Consider the following 19546-nt stretch of genomic DNA (forward strand, 5'->3'; position numbering starts at 1 on the left):
TCAAGAAGACAGCTCACCATCACCTTCTGAAGGGCAATTAGGGATGGCCAATAAATGCTGGCCTAGCCAGCAACGCCCACATCCCATGAATGAACAAAAAAAATGCTTTTCCCTTTTGCCTTCCTTTTGCTATGCCATAATGGCATTGTCAAAAATGAAACATGTGATGGGGAATAAATCAATTTAAAGATTCTCCCTTGCAACTGCTAGAAAATATTGTTTAAAATCTCTTCTACCTGTGATGAGATATTGGTTTTCATCTATTTGCTGGTCGCACTCTGAATAACAAGATTGTTGGTTTGGAAAACTAGGAGAGAGCAGCTTAACTGATGTCTGTAACAGGTCTGTCAGCAAACAGATTTTAACATGAATCAGCATCATCTGTTTGCTCTTGGGTGCTGACGTGAAGGTATTAATTTTAAAAATACAATCGTTTTGCATTTTGGGGACTTTATTAACATGATTGACAGATATCTATCATTTTAATGTTAAAGGATTTTATACTAATAGGGGTAAGAAGTGATAAAATGCATGATAAGGGAGATTTTCATCTGCACTCTCTCTGAGAATGCCTGACGCTGACACCAGTGTGCTGAAATGGGAAAATAGTCCATTCTTCATTTCAATCATCACAATTTTAAGAATTCTCAAATTAGATTGCCATAAAGCTTTGTGTAACTCATGGTTTTATCTGAATTTACAGGTGGTCATGGCCCAGCTTGAATCTTTTAAAGCGGAGAACAAACACTTGAAGAAAATTATGCAAACTTTGGAGGGTAAAAGATCTATGGTAAATGGAAAATGAAATGTGGAAAATATAATGACAATATTGTAGTCAATGCATTTTTTTTTAAAAAGATAGCAAATAGAATCTGCTGGGTTGTGAGAATAAAAACAAATCCCTTTTTTGTGTTTATTGAAATGTATTTTTTGCTCCCCCTCTTTGGGTACTCAGTAGTATTTTCAGCTGGAAGGGTACATAAGTAGGTATAAATGTCACTGTGACTATTGGAAACATTGAAACAGAGGAAATAGGAGCAGGAGGCGGCCATTTGGCCCTTCGAGCCTCCTCCGCCATTCATTATGATCATGGCTGATCATTCAACTCAGTAACCTGTTCCCACTTTCGCCCTGTATCCTTTGATCCCTTTAAACACAAGAGCTATATCTAACTCCTTCTTGAAAATATACAATGTTTTGGCCTCCACTGTTTTCTGTGGTAGCGAATTCCACAGGTTCACCACTCTCTGGGTGAAGAAATTTCTCCTCATCTCAGTCCTGAAAGGTTTACCCCGTATCGTTAGACTATGACCCCTGGTTCTGGACTCCCCCACCATCGGGAACATCCTTCCTGCATCTACCCTGTCAAGTCCTGTTAGAATTTTATAGGTGTCTATGAGATCCCCCCTCACTCTTCTGAACTCCAGTGAATATAATCCTAACCAACTCAATCTCTCCTGATACGTCAGTCCCGCCATCCCAGGAATCAGTCTGGTAAACCTTTGCTGCACTCCCTCAATAGCAAGAACATCTTTCCTCAGGTAAGGAGACCAAAACTGCTCACAATATTCCAGGTGTGGCCTAACCAAGGCCCTGTATAATTGCAGCAAGACATCCCTCCTCCTGTACTTGAATCCTCTTGCTATGAAGGCCAACACGGAGCTGGGTTCGGAGTTATGGCTGACTTGACATTCAACTTTTTAATTCACCTTTTGATGAAGCACCATGCATTCACTCTGTAACCTGTCGTGACAGTACAGGTAAAATTAGTAAGTTCCAAGTTATCATTTGTAAACACACATCCTGTCATTGTACAACACAGCATTTTGCAGTATCATATTACCTTTTGAGACTATTGGCTAAAAATGGGATTCAGCCTTGGGAACCAATATTGTTACTTGTTAAACTATGTACCTTTGCTTTCAGCATGCTTCCCTCCCTTCCCCTGATCTGCCCTCTTGCTCCCCAGGAGTTGTAGGCCAAAGGACTTCAACCTGCCACAGAGATGCCCCATTTACCTTGGCTAATTTCCAGCCTCAGGGCCGCTATGATATTTCCTTCATTTAGAAGTTTCACCGAATAGAGAGAAAAAATCTGATGTGGAGGCCTTGGCTGAGGTTGGGGGGCAGGGTGGCCTGATAAATGGTTGGGATACATGCAGCCTCTGTGCAAAATCATTTTCCTTAAGTTTTTACCCTCTCTCTTCCCCACCTCCCACTTTGTTTTGGGCCTGTCTAAAGCAACACTCCCTGAAGGCACAGCAAAGCATTGATTTTTTTTTGCCACTTTCCAGTGACCTCTGAATTCTGGTATATGGGCCCAACAGGAAGCATCTAGGGCTAAAAATTAGTTTGTGTTGTGTTTTGGGCACGGGGTCACAATTTGCAACCTGCCCACAACAATTCCGATGGAGGTAAGCAGCATATACATTTTGTGCTGAAACCTCATTTACATGATTGTGGCAAAGGACCAAGCATCTGCCTTGCTGCAGGGTGCCTCTGGATTCAACAGGACCCGAGCAGCATTCGCAAAGAGCACGTGCTGCAGCCAGCTTTCTGTTCTTAAAGGCAGTCTGTCCCTCTTAAAGGGAAGCTGCACTAAATTACAGGAGGCTGCTGCTGAATACCATTGCTGCAATTGCAAATAAAGTGGAACACGAGGGTTGAGAGAGAGATCCAGGGTCATGGATGCGGCGCTGGAGGCAGTTGGAGAGGTGGATAGGAGAGACGGTCATGGTGTCATGGGGGGGGGGGGTCCAAGGAGGCCCACAAAGATGACCCTCAGAAGTGTTTGGGAACAGGTGGCCAGGGAGGTCAATTCTTAGCATCTGGCCCTAAGGATCTGGCAGCAGTGTCACAAGAAGTCTAATGACCTCACAAGGGTGCTCAAGGTCAGAGAATGCATCTTCACATGTCATCTCCTACCCACCACTCCATCAACCTCTCACGCTGCTTAATGCACCACAATCCCGTCACTCAGCCATCAGCGGCCTCTGGCACTCAGGACACACGTCTAACATCCAAATACTCCACCTCACCTGCACACACCTATCAATGTTGCTAGCCTGACACTCACATCTCGCTGCGTCCACATACATCCAGCTATTCAGCTGTGGCAGACACATCACCCAAAAACAGTGCTATACAATTCCTTTGATTCTTCCCTCCCTCTTGAAGAACAAACTGGCACACAGTAGAAGGGAGCAGAGCAAAACTGGCAGGGGACAAGGACTGCTGTATCTCCTGAGGTGATGACTTTCCGCATCATAGCAGAACCCATGGCATCTGGCATCCCTGAGAACATTGAGATTAACAGTATGTTCCTGTCTTATGCCCCTTCTCAACTCCCAGCTCACCCTCATCCTGCTATTTGGCAAGATAAGCAAGCCATAGATGGTGTCAACATGGACCTCTTGCTTTCTACCCCACCCCACCTCCCTCATCCAACCTTCCCCTTTCTGATTTCCTGCTTTCAGAGAACCAAGAATTTCTTCCTGCCCAGCCAAAGAAACCCCAGAAGGAGGAGAGAGAGCAACAATTCAGCAATGATGAAGAGGCCCCACCACTTGATCTGAGACTTGCAGCTACCAGCTCAGACACTGACATTGCATGTACCTTTGAGGGTGGTATAGAGTTGGGATTTGCACATGATGAGTCACCGGCCATGATATGCTGGTTCATATTCCAGCTCCCTGGAGGGCAATGTTGCAGATGAATCAAAAATACCTGCAAGTTGGGTGCCTGGCCCTTTAAGTAAAACTAGTGCAGGGCCCATGTTGCGCTGAATGCTTGATTTTTTGTGATGTATGTGCAGATTCGTTGAATGGACCTGTGTGGTCCAAATTTGGAAAATGGGCATCACATCAGCCAGTTGGACTGTGTGACGCCATGACAAGATGAATTCAGTTGTTCCCAGTGCACAGAGGGGATGCCTGCCTGAGTGCCATTCTCAAGATGGTGTGCCATACAAGCCAGAGCCAGAAGTGGTTGGTGGTGCAATGTGCACCCCCAGGAGGGCAAGCATCTTCTGTAGCGCTGTCTCCAGTGGCGCTACAGATCCGAAATAGTGTTCATCCAGTGCAATTAGCAGTTGAGGCTATGCTTCCGTTATTTGCATAGAATAAACATTCACCTTCCCATACATGCATATGGATACATTGTCCATCCCGTAACATTACAGAGAGGTGAGAATGTGGCAGTGTGTCTCTATGTAGCATTCCAGCACTGCCCATCCCTGATCTGATGAAAAGTCCGTAGGGTGAGGTGGAGGTAGAAGTAATAAAGCAAAGCCTAACCGTAACCCTGTATCTCTGAAACTGCTTGAATAGATAGACTCGATAGACTGCTAATCTGAAATGCCATGTCATTGCTCGGTGACTCTGTGCTTGTAGTCTATATATCTGTCTTTGTCTTATGTCATTTTATAGCTTGAATGGTTCATAACTTTTCCACTGTCTAAATTTAGGTAATTTATTTTATGAATACACTAGCTTATGGTTTGTTTTAGTAATCTGATTGACATAAATAGTTATTTCCTTCACATGTTTGATGAAAAATTGCCATTTACCACTTTACAGAGAAAGATCAATAAAATACTTACTGCCCATTATTGACTGAGCATTCTTGTAGAGTAAGATTGATGGCATTTCAATACATTTACTACTCTCTTTGCAGATAGATGATAATCAAGTGAAGGAGTTGCAGAATGCTTACGCAGCCTCTATTAATAAACTGGGGTATGATAATAAACAGTTACAGAAGGACTTGGTCAAACTACGGGCAGAGCTGGAAATGTCTTCTAAGGCTAGCCAGGAAAAGTATGAGGCAGCTCTTCGCCATACACAACAGGCTGTAGCAGAGATGAAAGAACATGAAGACAGGTAATGTGGATGTTTCCAAGGTTTTGTTGCAGTTATTATGAAGCAGAGTGTTAAATATTTGAAAACCCAATTTCCTTTCTGACATTAAGGTTTATACATTCGTCATCTGTGAAATTCGTTTTTAGTGTTTTGCAATGCTGACTATTGCAGAAATGCACCAAGCTACAGAGTGCTCCTTATTACAGATATTATTTGGGAAATCCAGGAACATTTTCACATTGTTCTTATTTTTAAGTGTAGAAGAGCATCAGAAAGATTTAAGTTCACAGAAAAATTTAATAGATCTATTTCATTAACTTTAGAGGATCAGGGAAAATATATATTTCTTGATCATGCACTCCAAGGTTGGAACTTCTGCCCACCAATTCACTCGAGCATTAACCACGCAGTAAAACACAAAGTCAGCTCATTCAAGTACCCTCTGCCATTTCCTAAGCACAGCTCGAACGTTACACAGGATCACTGCACTTGAGGAGGTTGGAAATTACAGTGTAAGCTTGAGAAAGGAAAGAATAGGCATATGATTTCAGCAGTGGGTCATTAGTGAACCTCGTGTAAGACTTAAATGACAATCGGGTAGTTGTAATAAATGCTCATGAGATTTTTTGGCACTTTTGAAGAAGGCCTTCAACTGGAGGAGCAGGTAGGGGGACCCAAAGAAGGGAGCTGAGCGTCGGAAGGAGGCAGAAAATAAATTTTAGTGAGCTGCTCCTTCAAACACTTTCTAGATGCAATATAGCAGAGATTGAAGGGTGCGCATAGAAGAAAACCTCAAAAAAGTGTGTTGAGCGTTTCGTGAAGGGAGATGTCAGTGGTACTGACTTCTCATCCCCCACCACCCCCCCACTCTGATGAACTGCAGACCAATGCTTGAATAAATTCAATTACGTGTGCAAAGTAACAGACCAGCCATTGTCCCTTTCTTTCATGGGAACCAGCAGACACTTCATTCTCTCACATTAAGAGCTGCACAACTAACCCTTCACACTGTACTCTGGGATCTTACAGTATGTGTTCCCATTTTACCTAACAATCCTCACATGCAGAAACTTAAAACCCTATCTTCCACTTTAAGATCCCTTGTTCGCAATAACAAGGAAGCTTTTTCTTGTTGGAGGCATCAATTTGGCACGTAGTAGCTTCATTGGAGTCTGTAACAGTACCCCTACCTCAGAAGTGCCATGACCAGTTGATCCCTCCTCCTCGATGGGCAAACAGACTACAGCCTTGGTGACAGTGGGGAGCAATTAAACAGAACCCTGTGTACCTGCTTTCAGACAGTCAGGGCTTTCATGACCTAATAGCTGCCATTAGACAAGGCTTCCTGTTGATTAATGCACAAACAGATCCGATATCCAGTAGAATGAAAACTGCTGGAGTCAATATACATGAGGCTACAATTTCTTAGGACTGCAGCACATGCCGGGCATCTGAGGTGTCCCTTCTGAGCATTACCCAACTGGCATGTAGGAACTGACACTATATGTTTAAAAGATGCAACCCTCACCCCCCTCATGGTGCCTTCCCAGGACGAAGCTGCTATGAGAGGAGTTACTACCTCACTGTCATGAATATTTTGTACTAAGGAGCAGCCACCAGCCTCAGGTTATAGGTTGATTAGGAAAAAGAAAGCCACATTTATATCCAAGGAAACATTAGGCTGAACATTTACTTACCTGACCTGTTGGGTCTGGTGTGCTTTGGGGTGTGAGGGGGGTGGTGGTGAGGGAAGAGTTTCAAACGGCGTAGGAAGCCTGGAAGTCAGGATTTCCTGCAATCTGTGGCGTTTTTAACTCCACAGCATGAACGTGACATCACCAATTCATTCCCCATCTGTTAGCAGAGAGCCAATTGGTGGAGGCCGCAGGACCACCTAAGTCTGTCCAAGGGAGGGAGGAGGGGGCAATCTCAGGGGTGATGGGGTTGATCATGGTGGGGGGGTGGAGCAAGTGATCGTGGGGGTGGTGCATGATCAGATGGGCTTCCAATCTCTGGGTAGTTGGGGGGAGATTGGAAGCCTGGCGGTGGCGGGGGATTGGAACCCTAGTGGTAGAAGGGGACATTTGGGGCCTGGAGGTGGGGGGGGGAAATCTGGGACCTCATGATGGCAGGGATATTGAAGGCCTCGGGAGGGTGGTCTGGGGGTGGTGGGGGGGTGCCCGATTGCAGAGGCTCCTCAGGAAGGCACTGAACTCAAGATGTAGGGATGCTCAGGAAATCTGGCTGACTAGAGCTAAAGTTGAAAAATTGAATCACAGTGTGGCTTGCAGACTCTGTCATATTTGCCCGCCCCCTTTCCAGCATCAGTCAAAGGCGTACATGGAGAACTTGGAATCGGGTTTGGGATGGAAAGAGGCAGGAGTTTTACGTTGGGCGGGAGGCCCGGCTGAAAAGTTGTTGGCGAGCCCGCCTCCGCTAGTCCTGGGGAGCCAGGCCGGGATTTTCTGCTCTCCAGACCCTTAATTGGTCTTGGGCGGGACTTCACCTCCTTGAGGCAGTGGGCCAGCAGCTCAGTCCCAGCAGCGCCACTGGGAGCGATGGCCACTGCTGGGACTACACCCAGTCATCGGAGGCAACCGGAAGGACGGCCCTGGAACTCAGGTAAGTTTTTAGGGCCTTGTTGGAGACAATTGGCTGGACCCTGGCAATGCAAGCGGGTTCGTTTGAGGTGGGGGTGGGGGAGTGTTGTGCGTTGGGGGCAGTTATGGCTTCGGAGCGGCCATCTGTGGGTTGCCTGATCAGGAGGGGAGACCCTCCCAGCCTGCAAGAAGGCCACCTGGTTTTACCAGGCAGTGTTCTTGGCTTTTGCCATCTGCCCGCCAATGGTAATCTGCCTGCGTCGGCGGGAGGAGGCCTTTAAGTGGCAGTTAATCGGCCGCTTAAGGGCCTTGATTAGCGTGGGGTGGACGGGGTGTTTCTCGCCACCGCCGCCCTGTGTAGAATTGCAGCAGGGGCGAGAGGGGGTTGGGACCACACCCCACCCCCCCCCCAACCCCCGCACGTTTTCCTCTCACATGGAGAGCCTGATCCAACAGACCACTCAGTGGCTGCGGAGATGCGAGCAGACCTGCAGACCCTCATCTTGTTCATGAGCTTGATGCAGCAGTGGCAAGGTGAGAGGGGGATGAGACACCTGGAGTCTCCACCAGGTTCTCGTCCCTCTCAGGTCAGCAGGGAGGTGCAAGTGTGCCTTGCATAGGAGGAAGAGCGACTGCTTCCCGCTTTAAGGGGCTCCTCTCAGGGTTTTCCTCGTGTGGACAGCAGCTCCTGAGCCCCTCTGCCAGTGAAGCCTGCACTTCTATCAACCCTGACGACAGAGGAGGGTCCTGCACCTGTGCAGGAGGCCTTCAGTATGCTGGGACCCTCCAGGCCTCAGGTAGTCAGAGAATGGCCATAAAGGTCATCCTACGGCACACGGCAGAAAGGTGAGCAGCCTGCTTGCATCTCAGCTGACAGCACTGGGGGAGCACCACGGAGGGGCATCCAGAAAAGATTTAAGAAGAACACCTAGATGCACTTCGGAGTTCACAGGTGAATGTACATTCGAAATGGATAGGGATGTGTTTGATGTCACACAGAATAAGGAAATGATGCTATCTCACCACATCTCCTTCCTATTATTGATGCTCTTTGGGACATCATTTAAACCCTGCCTCTCTCAAAGGGCTGGAAGAGAGGGACTGAGTCACAAGTGCTCAATGCATTGGCCTTGTCACTGTGCGATGTGCACCTGGGCACTGGAGTGCAAAAGGAAGGAGGCAGCTACAGGGTTGCTTAAAGGTCAGGCTTTTTTGTTGCCGTTCCAGAAGGTGGTAAGGGTCATACAAAACGTGAATGTATAAGGGCTTGTCAAGCCTTGTGTGTATCTCATGGCACCTTTCCTGGTGTACTTTATCTGGCCCTGCCTGGACAGCTTCCTCCTCTATATCCTCATCATCAGAGGAGGCATCGATATCCTCACTGGTCAACGCCTCCCCCTTCTGCAGCACCAGGTTGTGCCATGAACAGCAGACCACCACGATACAAAGCCCATACAGAGGCATGCTGAAAGGCTCCACCAGATTGATCTCGGCATCTGAATCTCATCTTCAGGAGACAAATGGCCTGCTGGACGGTCCTTCGGTGGGTGTTGTACTTCTCCTCTACATCCGTGTGTGGATTCCTCATAGACATCAGTAGCCATGTACTTAGTTGGTGGCCCTTGTCTCCTACTATCGATCCCCTAAGGCACATGGGGGATGGAAATGCTCTGGAACCTGGGACTACCAAAGTATGTAGGCGCCATGACTGCTTCCCGGGAACCTTGCACACACCTGCAGGATCCATTTGTGGTGGTTGCAGACCAAGTTGTACATTGAGCGAGTGGAAGCCCTTCCTGTTGATAAAGGCCCTGGCTGGTCTGCGGGAGCCCTGATGGTCACATGAGTGTAGTCAATGACACCCTGCACCTGGGGAAATCCAGCAATGGCCCTGAACTCTATAGCCATCTCAGCTTGGCTGTTTGGATCAGTGCAGAAGCGCACATAGTCGCCAGTCCTCCTGAAAGGGCACTGATGACCTTCTTGATGCCCCGATGCTCCACACGTAGCTTCAGTTGACACCATGAATGATATGGTGGTGTAGAAGTTCAGTGCCATGGTGAACTTAAGCAAACGCATTGAGTGTTCACCAAATCCCATGGGGCTTAGTTCATATTGATCATGGCACATAGATCAGCAACAGCTTCCATGGAGAGGCAGAATCTTCAGAGACACTGCCACTAGGACATCTGAGGGTAGTTGAGCTTCAGCCAGTAGACCCTCTCTGGAGTGCTGGAGGCTGCTGGTGTGCCCCTCTGTGTTATTTTTCAGCATCCAGACCCCAAAGCTGGCCCTCCTGTGGGCCCCAAAGTTGCTGGTGTGCCCTGCCCATGCCAGAACCTCCCTCCCTCTCTGCTGCTTCTCCTCCTCAATGGGGGCCTTGAAGCCAGAGTGAATGAGGCCCATGACCAGGTTGCCTTTCTCTGAGGGGAAGCTCCTAACAGCAAACGGCGCCCCCTTTCCCTCACTTTTCACCTCTGATGGCCTGGTATGGCTCCCCCACAGTGCTGGGACCTTTGCCCCAACACCTGCCGGCAATTCCTGATGCCCTCTCTCCTCCACCCTTCCTGCCAAGAGATGCTGCTTCACCTGATGGCTTCCCTGTGAAACCAGCACTGAGCGCCTGTTTCCTTGTTGCCTCCTTTAAACAGGCAAGGCTCTGAAGCCCCATAGTTCCTGTGCACCATTAGTTAAATCAGAACCAGTGAATAAAATTGGGCTATTAAGTATCTTAATTGCCTTCCTGCCATGTGAATGTGCGAAGTCCGCCCTCCATGTTGGACACAACAGTAAAGTGCAGAAGGGTCATCAAGACTTTTGGTCTGACGTGCTCCATCCCAATTTTATGCACCCCCCTCCCCGGCCCCTCGCCTTTGTTCCTGTCTCCAACAGCCCTTTAAAATTCAGCCCCACGTTTCAGGTCTCTGATCTTTCATCAGAACTGAGAAAAGTTAGAAATGTAATAAGTTTTGAGCAAGTGAAAAGAGGGAAGATGGGAAAGAGAACAAAAGCGAAGGTCCATGATAGGATGGAGGGCAGGACAGATTAAATGACAAAATGTTTCATGGTTTCATGGCGTTTCAAGTGCTCATCTAAATACTTCTTAAATGTTGTGAGGGTTCCTGCCTCTACCACCTCTTCAGGCAGTGTGTTCCAGATTCCAAGTGAATAAACAAAAGATGTGTCGAGATGAGATGTGAATGGTATGATAGCAGCCATCCGAATGCAAAGTAAAGGGATTAAAAAATAAGAGAAGAAACCAAACCAACAAAAAAACTCGAAACAAAATGGGAGCAGAGGTTTTGATCTAAAATTGTTCAACTCAATGTTGAATTGAGAAGGCTGTAAAGTGCCCAGTTGAAAGATAAGTGCTGTTCCTCGAGCTTGCGTTGAGCTTCATTGGAACACTGTAGCAGGCCAAGGACAGAAAAGTCAGAGTGGGAGCAAGGTAGAAAATTGAAATGACAGGTGACAGGAAGCTCAGGGTCATGCTTGTGGACTGAATGCAGGTGTTCATATCTAAAATTCCTGCCACTTCTTTACCACATCCATCATGGTATTTTGCCTCAGAGATACAGACCTGGAAAGAAGTAGCAGGTCAGAATGATTATTTCTGAGTGAAGCACTGATCACGAGTGAGGATGAAGACCTCCAATGTACAAAGCAGATCAATATGCAGGAAACATAAACAAAAAACTTCAATACCAACACACAAAATGGCTTCCTCAATGCTGTATCTGGCTACATCTCATATCACTGCTTATACAGTGGCAGTAATTATCTGGGGTGGAAATTTGGAAATTTGGAAAATAGGCTCCCTTGAAGATCTGCTGGGTGCTACCACTCCTTGACACCTTTTACATTTGACAGATTAGGTTCCTGGTAAATTTTAAAGGAAACTGGTAATTTTTTGGGAAAGATAATGTTAATGCAGTTTTTATGGTGGTAGCTTTTGAGAATCCATTTAACTTAATTTTACACTGCAGATCTGCCCCAAAACAAGTAATAATTCAAAGAAAAAATCAGCTCATGCTATCCAACTTAGTCAAAAGTATCTGCTCGTTGAGGAACCTATCTGTCAGAAGTCACACAGAAGAGTCATGGGTCCTAGTTATGCCTGTCTTTTTGTGGGATATGTCAAACGTTCCATGTTCCAGTCCTACTCAAGCCCCCTCCCCCAACACTTTTTCCGGTATATTGATGACTGTATCGGTGCCATTTCCTGCTCCCGCCCCGAACTGGAAAATTTTATCAACTTTGCTTCTAATTTCCACCCTTCTCTCACCTTTACATGGTCCATCTCCGACACTTCCCTCCCCTTCCTTGACTCCTCTGTCTCCATCTCTGGGGATAGGTTGTCTACTCATATCGATTATAAGCGCACCGACTCCCACAGCTACCTCAACTACACTTCTTCACACCCTGCCTCCTGTAAGTCTCCATTCCATTCTCCCAGTTTCTCCGTCTCCGACACATCTGCTCTGATGATGCAACCTTCCATGACAGCGCTTCTGATATGTCTTCCTTTTCCCTCAACTGAGGATTCCCCCCCACTGTGGTTGACAGGGCCCTCAACCGAGTCTGGCCCATTTCCCGCACCTCTACCCTCATCCCTTCCCCTCCCTCCCAGAACCACGACAGGGTTCCCCTTGTCCTCACTTTCCACTCCATCAGCCTCCATATCCAAAGGATCATCCTCCGCCATTTCTGCCACCTCCAGCGTGATGCCACTACCAAACGCATCTTCCCCTCCCTTCCCCGTCAGCATTCTGTGACACCCTGGTCCACTCCTCCATTACCCCCGCCACCTCGTCCTCTTCCCACGGCACCTTCCCTGCAAGCGCAGGAGGTGTAATACCTGCCCATTTACCTCCTCTCTCCTCACTATCCCAGGCTCCAAGTGAAGCTGCGATTTACTTGTACCTCTTTCAATGTAGTATACTGTATTTGCTGCTCACAATGTGATCTCCTCTACATTGGGGAGACCAAGGACAGACTGGGTGACTGCTTTGCAGAATACCTCCGCTCAGTCTGAAAGCATGACCCCGTGCTTCTGGTTGCTTGCCATTTCAACACTCCCCCCTGCTCTCATGCTCACATCTCTGTCCCTGGGATTGTAGGATAGTAGTGGGAAGTTGTGTGTGGAATCAGAGGAGATAGGGGAAGCGTTATAGGAATATTTTTCGTCAGTATTTACAGTAGAGAAAGAAAATGTTGTCGAGGAGAATACTGAGATTCAGACTACTAGGCTAGATGGGATTGAGGTTCACAAGGAGGAGGTGTTAGCAATTTTGGAAAGTGTGAAAATAGATAAATCCCCTGGGCCAGATGGGATTTATCCTAGGATTCTCTGGGAAGCCAGGGAGGAGATTGCAGAGCCTTTGTCCTTGATCTTTATGTCGTCATTGTCGACAGGAATAGTGCCGGAAGACTGGAGGATAGCAAATGTTGTCCCCTTGTTCAAGAAGGGGAGTAGAGACAGCCCTGGTAATTATAGACCTGTGAGCCTTACTTCGGTTGTGGGTAAAATGTTGGAAAAGGTTATAAGAGACAGGATTTATAATCACCTTGAAAAGAATAAGTTCATTAGCGATAGTCAGCACGATTTTGTGAAGGGTAGGTCGTGCCTCACAAACCTTATTGAGTTTTTCGAGAAGGTGACCAAACAGGTGGATGAGGGTAAAGCAGTGGATGTGGTGTATATGGATTTCAGTAGGGCGTTTGATAAGGTTCCCCACGGTAGGCTATTGCAGAAAATACGGAAGTATGGGGTTGAAGGTGATTTAGAGCTTTGGATCAGAAATTGGCTAGCTGAAAGAAGACAGAGGGTGGTGGTTGATGGCAAATGTTCATCCTGGAGTTTAGTTACTAGTGGTGTACCGCAAGGATCTGTTTTGGGGCCCCTGCTGTTTGTCATTTTTATAAATGACCTGGAAGAGGGTGTAGAAGGGTGGGTTAGTAAATTTGCGGATGACACGAAGGTCGGTGGAGTTGTGGATAGTGCCATAGGATGTTGTAGTTTACAGCGGGACATAGATAGGCTGCAGAGCTGGGCTGAGAGATGGCAAATGGAGTTTAATGCGGAAAAGTGTGAGGTGATTCACTTTGGACGGAGTAACAGGAATGCAGAGTACTGAGCTAATGGGAAGATTCTTGGTAGTGTAGATGAACAGAGAGATCTTGGTGTCCAGGTACATAAATCCCTGAAAGTTGCTACCCAGGTTAATAGGGCTGTTAAGAAGGCATATGGTGTGTTAGCTTTTATTAGTAGGGGGATCGAGTTTCGGAGCCACGAGGTCATGCTGCAGCTGTACAAAACTCTGGTGAGACCGCACCTGGAGTATTGCGTGCAGTTCTGGTCACCGCATTATAGGAAGGATGTGGAAGCTTTGGAAAGGGTGCAGAGGAGATTTACTAGGATGTTGCCTGGTATGGAGGGAAGGTCTTACGAGGAAAGGCTGAGGGACTTGAGGTTGTTTTCGTTAGAGAGAAGGAGGAGGAGAGGTGACTTAATAGAGACATATAAGATAATCAGAGGGTTGGACAGGGTGGATAGTGAGAGTCTTTTTCCTCGGATGGTGATGGCAAACACGAGGGGACATAGCTTTAAGTTGAGGGGTGATAGATATAGGACAGATGTCAGAGGTAGTTTCTTTACTCAGAGAGTAGTAGGGGCGTGGAACGCCCTGCCTGCAACAGTAGTAGACTCGCCAACTTTAAGGGCATTTAAGTGGTCATTGGATGAAAATGGAATAGTGTAGGTCAGATGGTTTCACAGGTCGGCGCAACATCGAGGGCCGAAGGGCCTGTCCTGCGCTGTAATGTTCTAATTCTAATTCTAAATTGCGCAGTGTTCCCGTGAAATTAAAGCAAGCTCAAGGAACAGCATCTCATTTACCAATTAGACACACTACAGCCTGCCGGATTGAAAATTGAGTTCAATAATTTCAGAGCATGATGGGTCCCCCATTTTACTTTTATTTTTCGTTATTTTTTCTTTTTACTTTTTTTTGTGTTTATTTTATTTTATCTTAGTTTGTTCAGTTTGCCTACCCACTAATTTTTTCATATTTGTACTTGTGGCTGTTCAGTTTTCAGTCCGTTAGCACCCTATCTGTACTCATGCTTTGTCTTTCAACACACCATAAACATATTGTTTGCCTTTGCTCCATGACTTTCTGGTCGGCTATTCTGTGTGACCTTTTCCTATCTACACCTTCTCCTTTGTTATCTCTTGCCCCACCCTCACTTTACTTGCTTAAAACATTTCACATTTCTAATATCTGCCAGTTCTGAAGAAGGGTCACTGACCTGAAATGTTAACTCTGCTTCTGTCTCAACAGATGCTGCCAGACCTGCTGAGTATTTCCAGCATTTCTTGTTGTTATTTCAGATTTCCAACATCCGCAGTATTTTGCTTTTGTTATACACAGAAGAGTCAGTTTGTTTCATATGCTGTGTTTTCAGCTTTCATGCCTGGATGTTAAACATTCACTGGAAGCAGCATAGAAATGAAAATCTGGCAAGGAGAATTGTACAAGGGGAATAGAATCTGCCTGATTTTCCTACCATTTAAAATTCCCACGCCTGCTCACATTTCCACTTGATTTTCAGTTTTGCAATTCCCATGATTTTTTTTAGAACCTGCCCAATTTTCAAACTTCATTTTTTGCTTCTTATTTCTGCAATTGCCGTGACTTCTAGAATTTTAACTTTGGAAAAAAGGTATTATGTTAACTGCAAAAGGTCTGTCCAGCTCACTAAAATTGCAATGTCTCACTGCTGAGCTATATGACAATCCTTATATGGTGCTATACTTTGACTCTTTCTTGTCACCTTGTCTGATTTTCTTTCTGACTATCACTATCTTACCCATTTTGTCCACTTTTGTCACAGCCCTGCTTGGTCATGGAAGATCAATGTATGCAGGAACTCTTTCATTGTTAACTTTTTTTAAAATTACAAAACATCAAACTCTACAACATTATTCAACAGATAATGCTATTTTAAATAGGCAGTTGCCATCAGGATTTTATTAATGTCCTAATTGACAACTGTACTTTGAATTTATTCATTATTACATATTCTGTGCCACTGCGCATCTGATTATTTATCAGCCAGTAACTTCCAGTCGGGTTAAATTAATTAATATGCATCTACCCTTCAATGTGGAAAATTGCCCAGGTATGTCCTGTTCTCAAAACGCAGGACAAGTCCAACCCAGCCAATTACTGCCCCATCAGCCTACTCTCAATCATCAGTAAAGTGATGGAAGGTGTCATCAACAGTGCCATCAAGCGGCTCTTGCTTAGCAATAACCTGCTCAGTGACGCTCAGTTTGGGTTCCACCAGGGCCACTCAGCTCTTCACCTCATTACAGCCTTGGTTCAAACATGGACAAAAGAACTGAACTCCAGAGGTGAGGTGAGAGTGACTGCCCTTGACATCAAGGCAGCCTTTGACCGAGTATGGCATCAAGGAGCCCTAGCAAAACTGAGGTCAATGGGAATCAGGGGGAAAACCCTCCGCTGGTTTGAGTCATACCTAGCGCAAAGGAAGATGGTTGTGGTTGCTGGAGGTCAATCATCTGAGCTCCAGGACATCACTGCAGGAGTTCCTCAGGGTAGTGTCCTAGGCCCAACCATCTTCAGCTGCTTCATCAATGACCTTCCTTCAATCATAAGGTCAGAAGTGGGGATGTTCGCTGATGATTGCACGATGTTCAGTACCATTCGTGACTGCTCAGATACTGAAGCAGTCTGTGTAGAAATGCAACAAGACCTGGACAATATCCAAGCTTGGGCTGATAAGTGGCAAGTAACATTCGCGCCACACAAGTGCCAGGCAATGACCATCTCCAAAAAGAGAGAATCTAGCCATTTCCCCTTGACATTCAACAGCATTACCATCACTGAATCCCTCACTGTCAACATCCTAGGGGCTACCATTGACCAGAAACTGAACTGGAGTAGCCATATAAATAATGTGGCTACAAGAGCAGGTCAGAGGCTAGCAATCCTGAGGCGAGTAACTCAGGAGTGTGATGGAATACTCTCCACTTGCCTGGATGGGTGCAGCTCCAACAACACTCAAGAAGCTCCACCATCCAGGACAAAGCAGCCCGCTTGATTGGCACCCCATCTACAAACATTCACTCCCTCCACCACTGACGCACAGTGGCAGCAGTGTGTACCGTCTACAAGATGCACTGCAGCAATGCACCAAGGCTCCTTAGACAGCACCTTTCAAACCCGTGACCTCTACCAACTAGAAGGACAAGGGCAGCAAATACATGGGAACATCACCACCTGCAAGTTCCCCTCCAAGTCACACACCATCCTGACTTGGAACTATATCGCAGTTCCTTCACTGTCGCTGGGTCAAAATCCTGGAATTCCCTTCCTAACAGCACTGTGGGTATACCTACCCCAAATGGACTGCAGCGGTTCAAGAAGGCAGCTCACCACCACCTTCTCAAGGGCAGTTAGGGATGGGTAATAAATGCTGGCCTGGCCAGCGTCGCCCACATCCCATGAATGAATAATAAAAAAAATACACAATGTAGATCTGTGGAGTCTATACTCCATTAAATTAAATTAAATATTAATAAATAAAATGCCTTACACTGCAGGCTATACCTGCCAGAAACAACAGTCAAGCCCAGCAAGGTATTACATAGAACATGGAGCATAGAAATAGGGCATGATCTGGAAGAAGTAGGAGCTGGACCCCACAAGAAAACTTTTAGTCACCCCTTCCCTGAGCATCACCTCCCCTCCCCATCCCTTGCTGGTGGTTCCCCTACTGGAGAGCCGATGGACATGCCTTGTGCTGGGTACTGTTCCACTGGGTCCCGTAAGTGACTTGCTCTCACCTGCTGGTCAGGCAGTGATTCCTGCCGGGTTCAGGCGGGAGTCCAATCTTGCATATTTGCATGAGTTCCTGCGCTCCGCCCAGGCACCAGTTTCGTCCCGAAATTAAGGCCCTTATATTGTGGCTCTCAGAAGTGTTACAAATGTGTAGCACACAAAAGAAATAGACATAGAAGTTGAAGAAAGTTGTGACCAAATGTACAGTGACATGGTTAGACAACATCTTGTGTACTGTGTCCAATTCTGGTCGCCAGGAAACTGGAGGCAATGATGAAAAAAGCGACAGGCTGATCCCTAGTATCATAGGTGTGAATTATGAGAAAAGATGGGAAAGACCTGGCCTTTACAGCCTCTACAGACTGTGAGGTGATCTTATAGTGGTTGTTACGACCAGGTGAGAAAGGTGTCTAGGGGTCTTTTACTGACTTCACCTGGACTTATTGTAACAGGGTTTTATTTTTAAACACACTGTATTTTGAGCTCCCCCTTTGGTGAATCCTTGTTCACCACTTTCCAATTATAAGGCAAAGAAATGAGCACAAACAGGCTTTCTTAGGTTTAAAGAAGAAAAGTGAAATTTATTAAACCTTAAACTTAAACTCTAATACGGTTAACGCCTATGGATATTTGACGTGACCATGCTAGCATGATATGCAATACACCATTGCAAATAGGGACAGAAAAGAGCAGAAGAAAAATAAAATGGAGAGGTTTGAGGCAATATCAGAAGAGTTTCTTGTTTACTGTGCTTCGAGCTCACTGTAGTCCTTTTGTAAGTAGTCTTGCTTTTCATTGGGGCCCAGTATTCTTCTTAAACCTTGATCACTGTAGGAGACTTTTCTCTCTTGGGGTTCATGTGTCTTCAGTGGTTGCTGAAGCTGGTGAGAGTGCGATGAGAGCAGACAGGAGAGAGGTGTTCTCAGTCCAGGAGAAAACAGCCTTCTGAGTTCAAATTCCTTGTTGGAAGTTCAAATTAAAAAAACTCCGTCAGTCAGTTAGTCATGTGACTCAAACTGGTCTGACCACATCTGTTTATGTATTCGGCCATCTTAGCAGTTAACCTGGAATGCTCGCCTTTCCACTTTCAACGTCTGGTAATCAAAAGTCCATTGTGATTAAATTGGAGCAGGGAATAGCCCCTTTGTCCTTTGAAGTACTGTCTGTTGATATGCTAATGTCTCTCTCCAGCCAAAGTCTCCAATTGTTTTTTAAATCAAGTTCTTTCTTCACCAACAACAGTCCAAAATCAATGTTCATGTGGCGAAATAAATTTTTCTCATTCTTGGCAGGTGGGGGGCTTGCCTGACACCTCCGCACCCAGGGGAATGAAATGCGATTTGAAAAAAAAAACTGCACATTTCATTACAGAGTTTCAGAGAAATATAAGATACAGAAAGAAAAACCATGCATTTCTCTCATTCATTTCCATTCATTCATCAATATTAAAACCTATTAGAATGGTCTTTTCTGGGGTGCCAGGGCTGCTTTAATTTCCCTTTTTTTCTCAGGAGAGTTAGTAGTGGGCGGGTCTATCCTGAACTCACTGAGTCATGCAAATACTTTGGACTTCTGGTGATGGGTGGTTCCCTTTTCTTCTGACTGTGGGGGAGGATGATTTGTTACTTTCCCTTTCTTCTCTGGGACACTCCTGCCTGTAGATATTTGTGCAGACATGGCTGAAATCCCCTGTGGCAATTTGACTAGGTGAGGCATCACCCTCACAGTTTCTGTGCTCCCTGGAGGTCTCTCTGTCTCTGCAGGTTCCTGTAAATGCTGTTAGCAACTCTGGTGGGGTGCTTCTAGGGTCTGTATTTACATAGGAGGATGTGGGACCTAACCTCTCATATTTTTCAGGGTTGGTGACAGTAGGGGTTTTCATCCGGGATTCCTCCTGGACTTCCTTTAACCTGCCCTCTTGGTCATTTTTTCCCCTTCTCTTTCTAAACATTCGCCAGCCATGTGCTTGCCTGTCCCCTTTTGTTCTTGGTGGGGGTCCCTTACAGTTCACCAGCCCTCTTCTTGAGGGTTCTCCTAACACTGGTACAGAACTTAGGGGTGTAGGTTTCATTATAGGTTGGGGTTTCCCCTCAACCTGGCACCTGTGGCAACTCCTGCAGTACTCCACCACATCTTTGTGGAGTTTTGGCCAGTCAAACTGTGGGCTTTGGTCTTTCGGTTACTGGCATGTACAGCCATGTAGTCTCATGGGCCTTTCT

The 19546-nt window shown here is 46.1% G+C and overlaps 1 protein-coding gene across 4 annotated transcripts in view; it reads left to right on the forward strand.

The window, feature by feature from the left end:
• LOC137370986 (deuterosome assembly protein 1-like) overlaps positions 1 to 19546 on the forward strand; it is a 202996-nt gene that overhangs the window by 157848 nt on the left and 25602 nt on the right. For all 4 annotated transcript variants that reach the window (XM_068032890.1, XM_068032889.1, XM_068032891.1 and 1 more), the window contains 2 exons: positions 704 to 790; positions 4674 to 4879. In XM_068032890.1, the coding sequence (XP_067888991.1) occupies positions 704 to 790; positions 4674 to 4879 (293 nt within the window). The remainder of the gene's footprint in view (positions 1 to 703; positions 791 to 4673; positions 4880 to 19546) is intronic.

Source organism: Heterodontus francisci, chromosome 6 (genome assembly GCF_036365525.1).
Source record: "Heterodontus francisci isolate sHetFra1 chromosome 6, sHetFra1.hap1, whole genome shotgun sequence".
NCBI lineage: Eukaryota > Metazoa > Chordata > Chondrichthyes > Heterodontiformes > Heterodontidae > Heterodontus > Heterodontus francisci.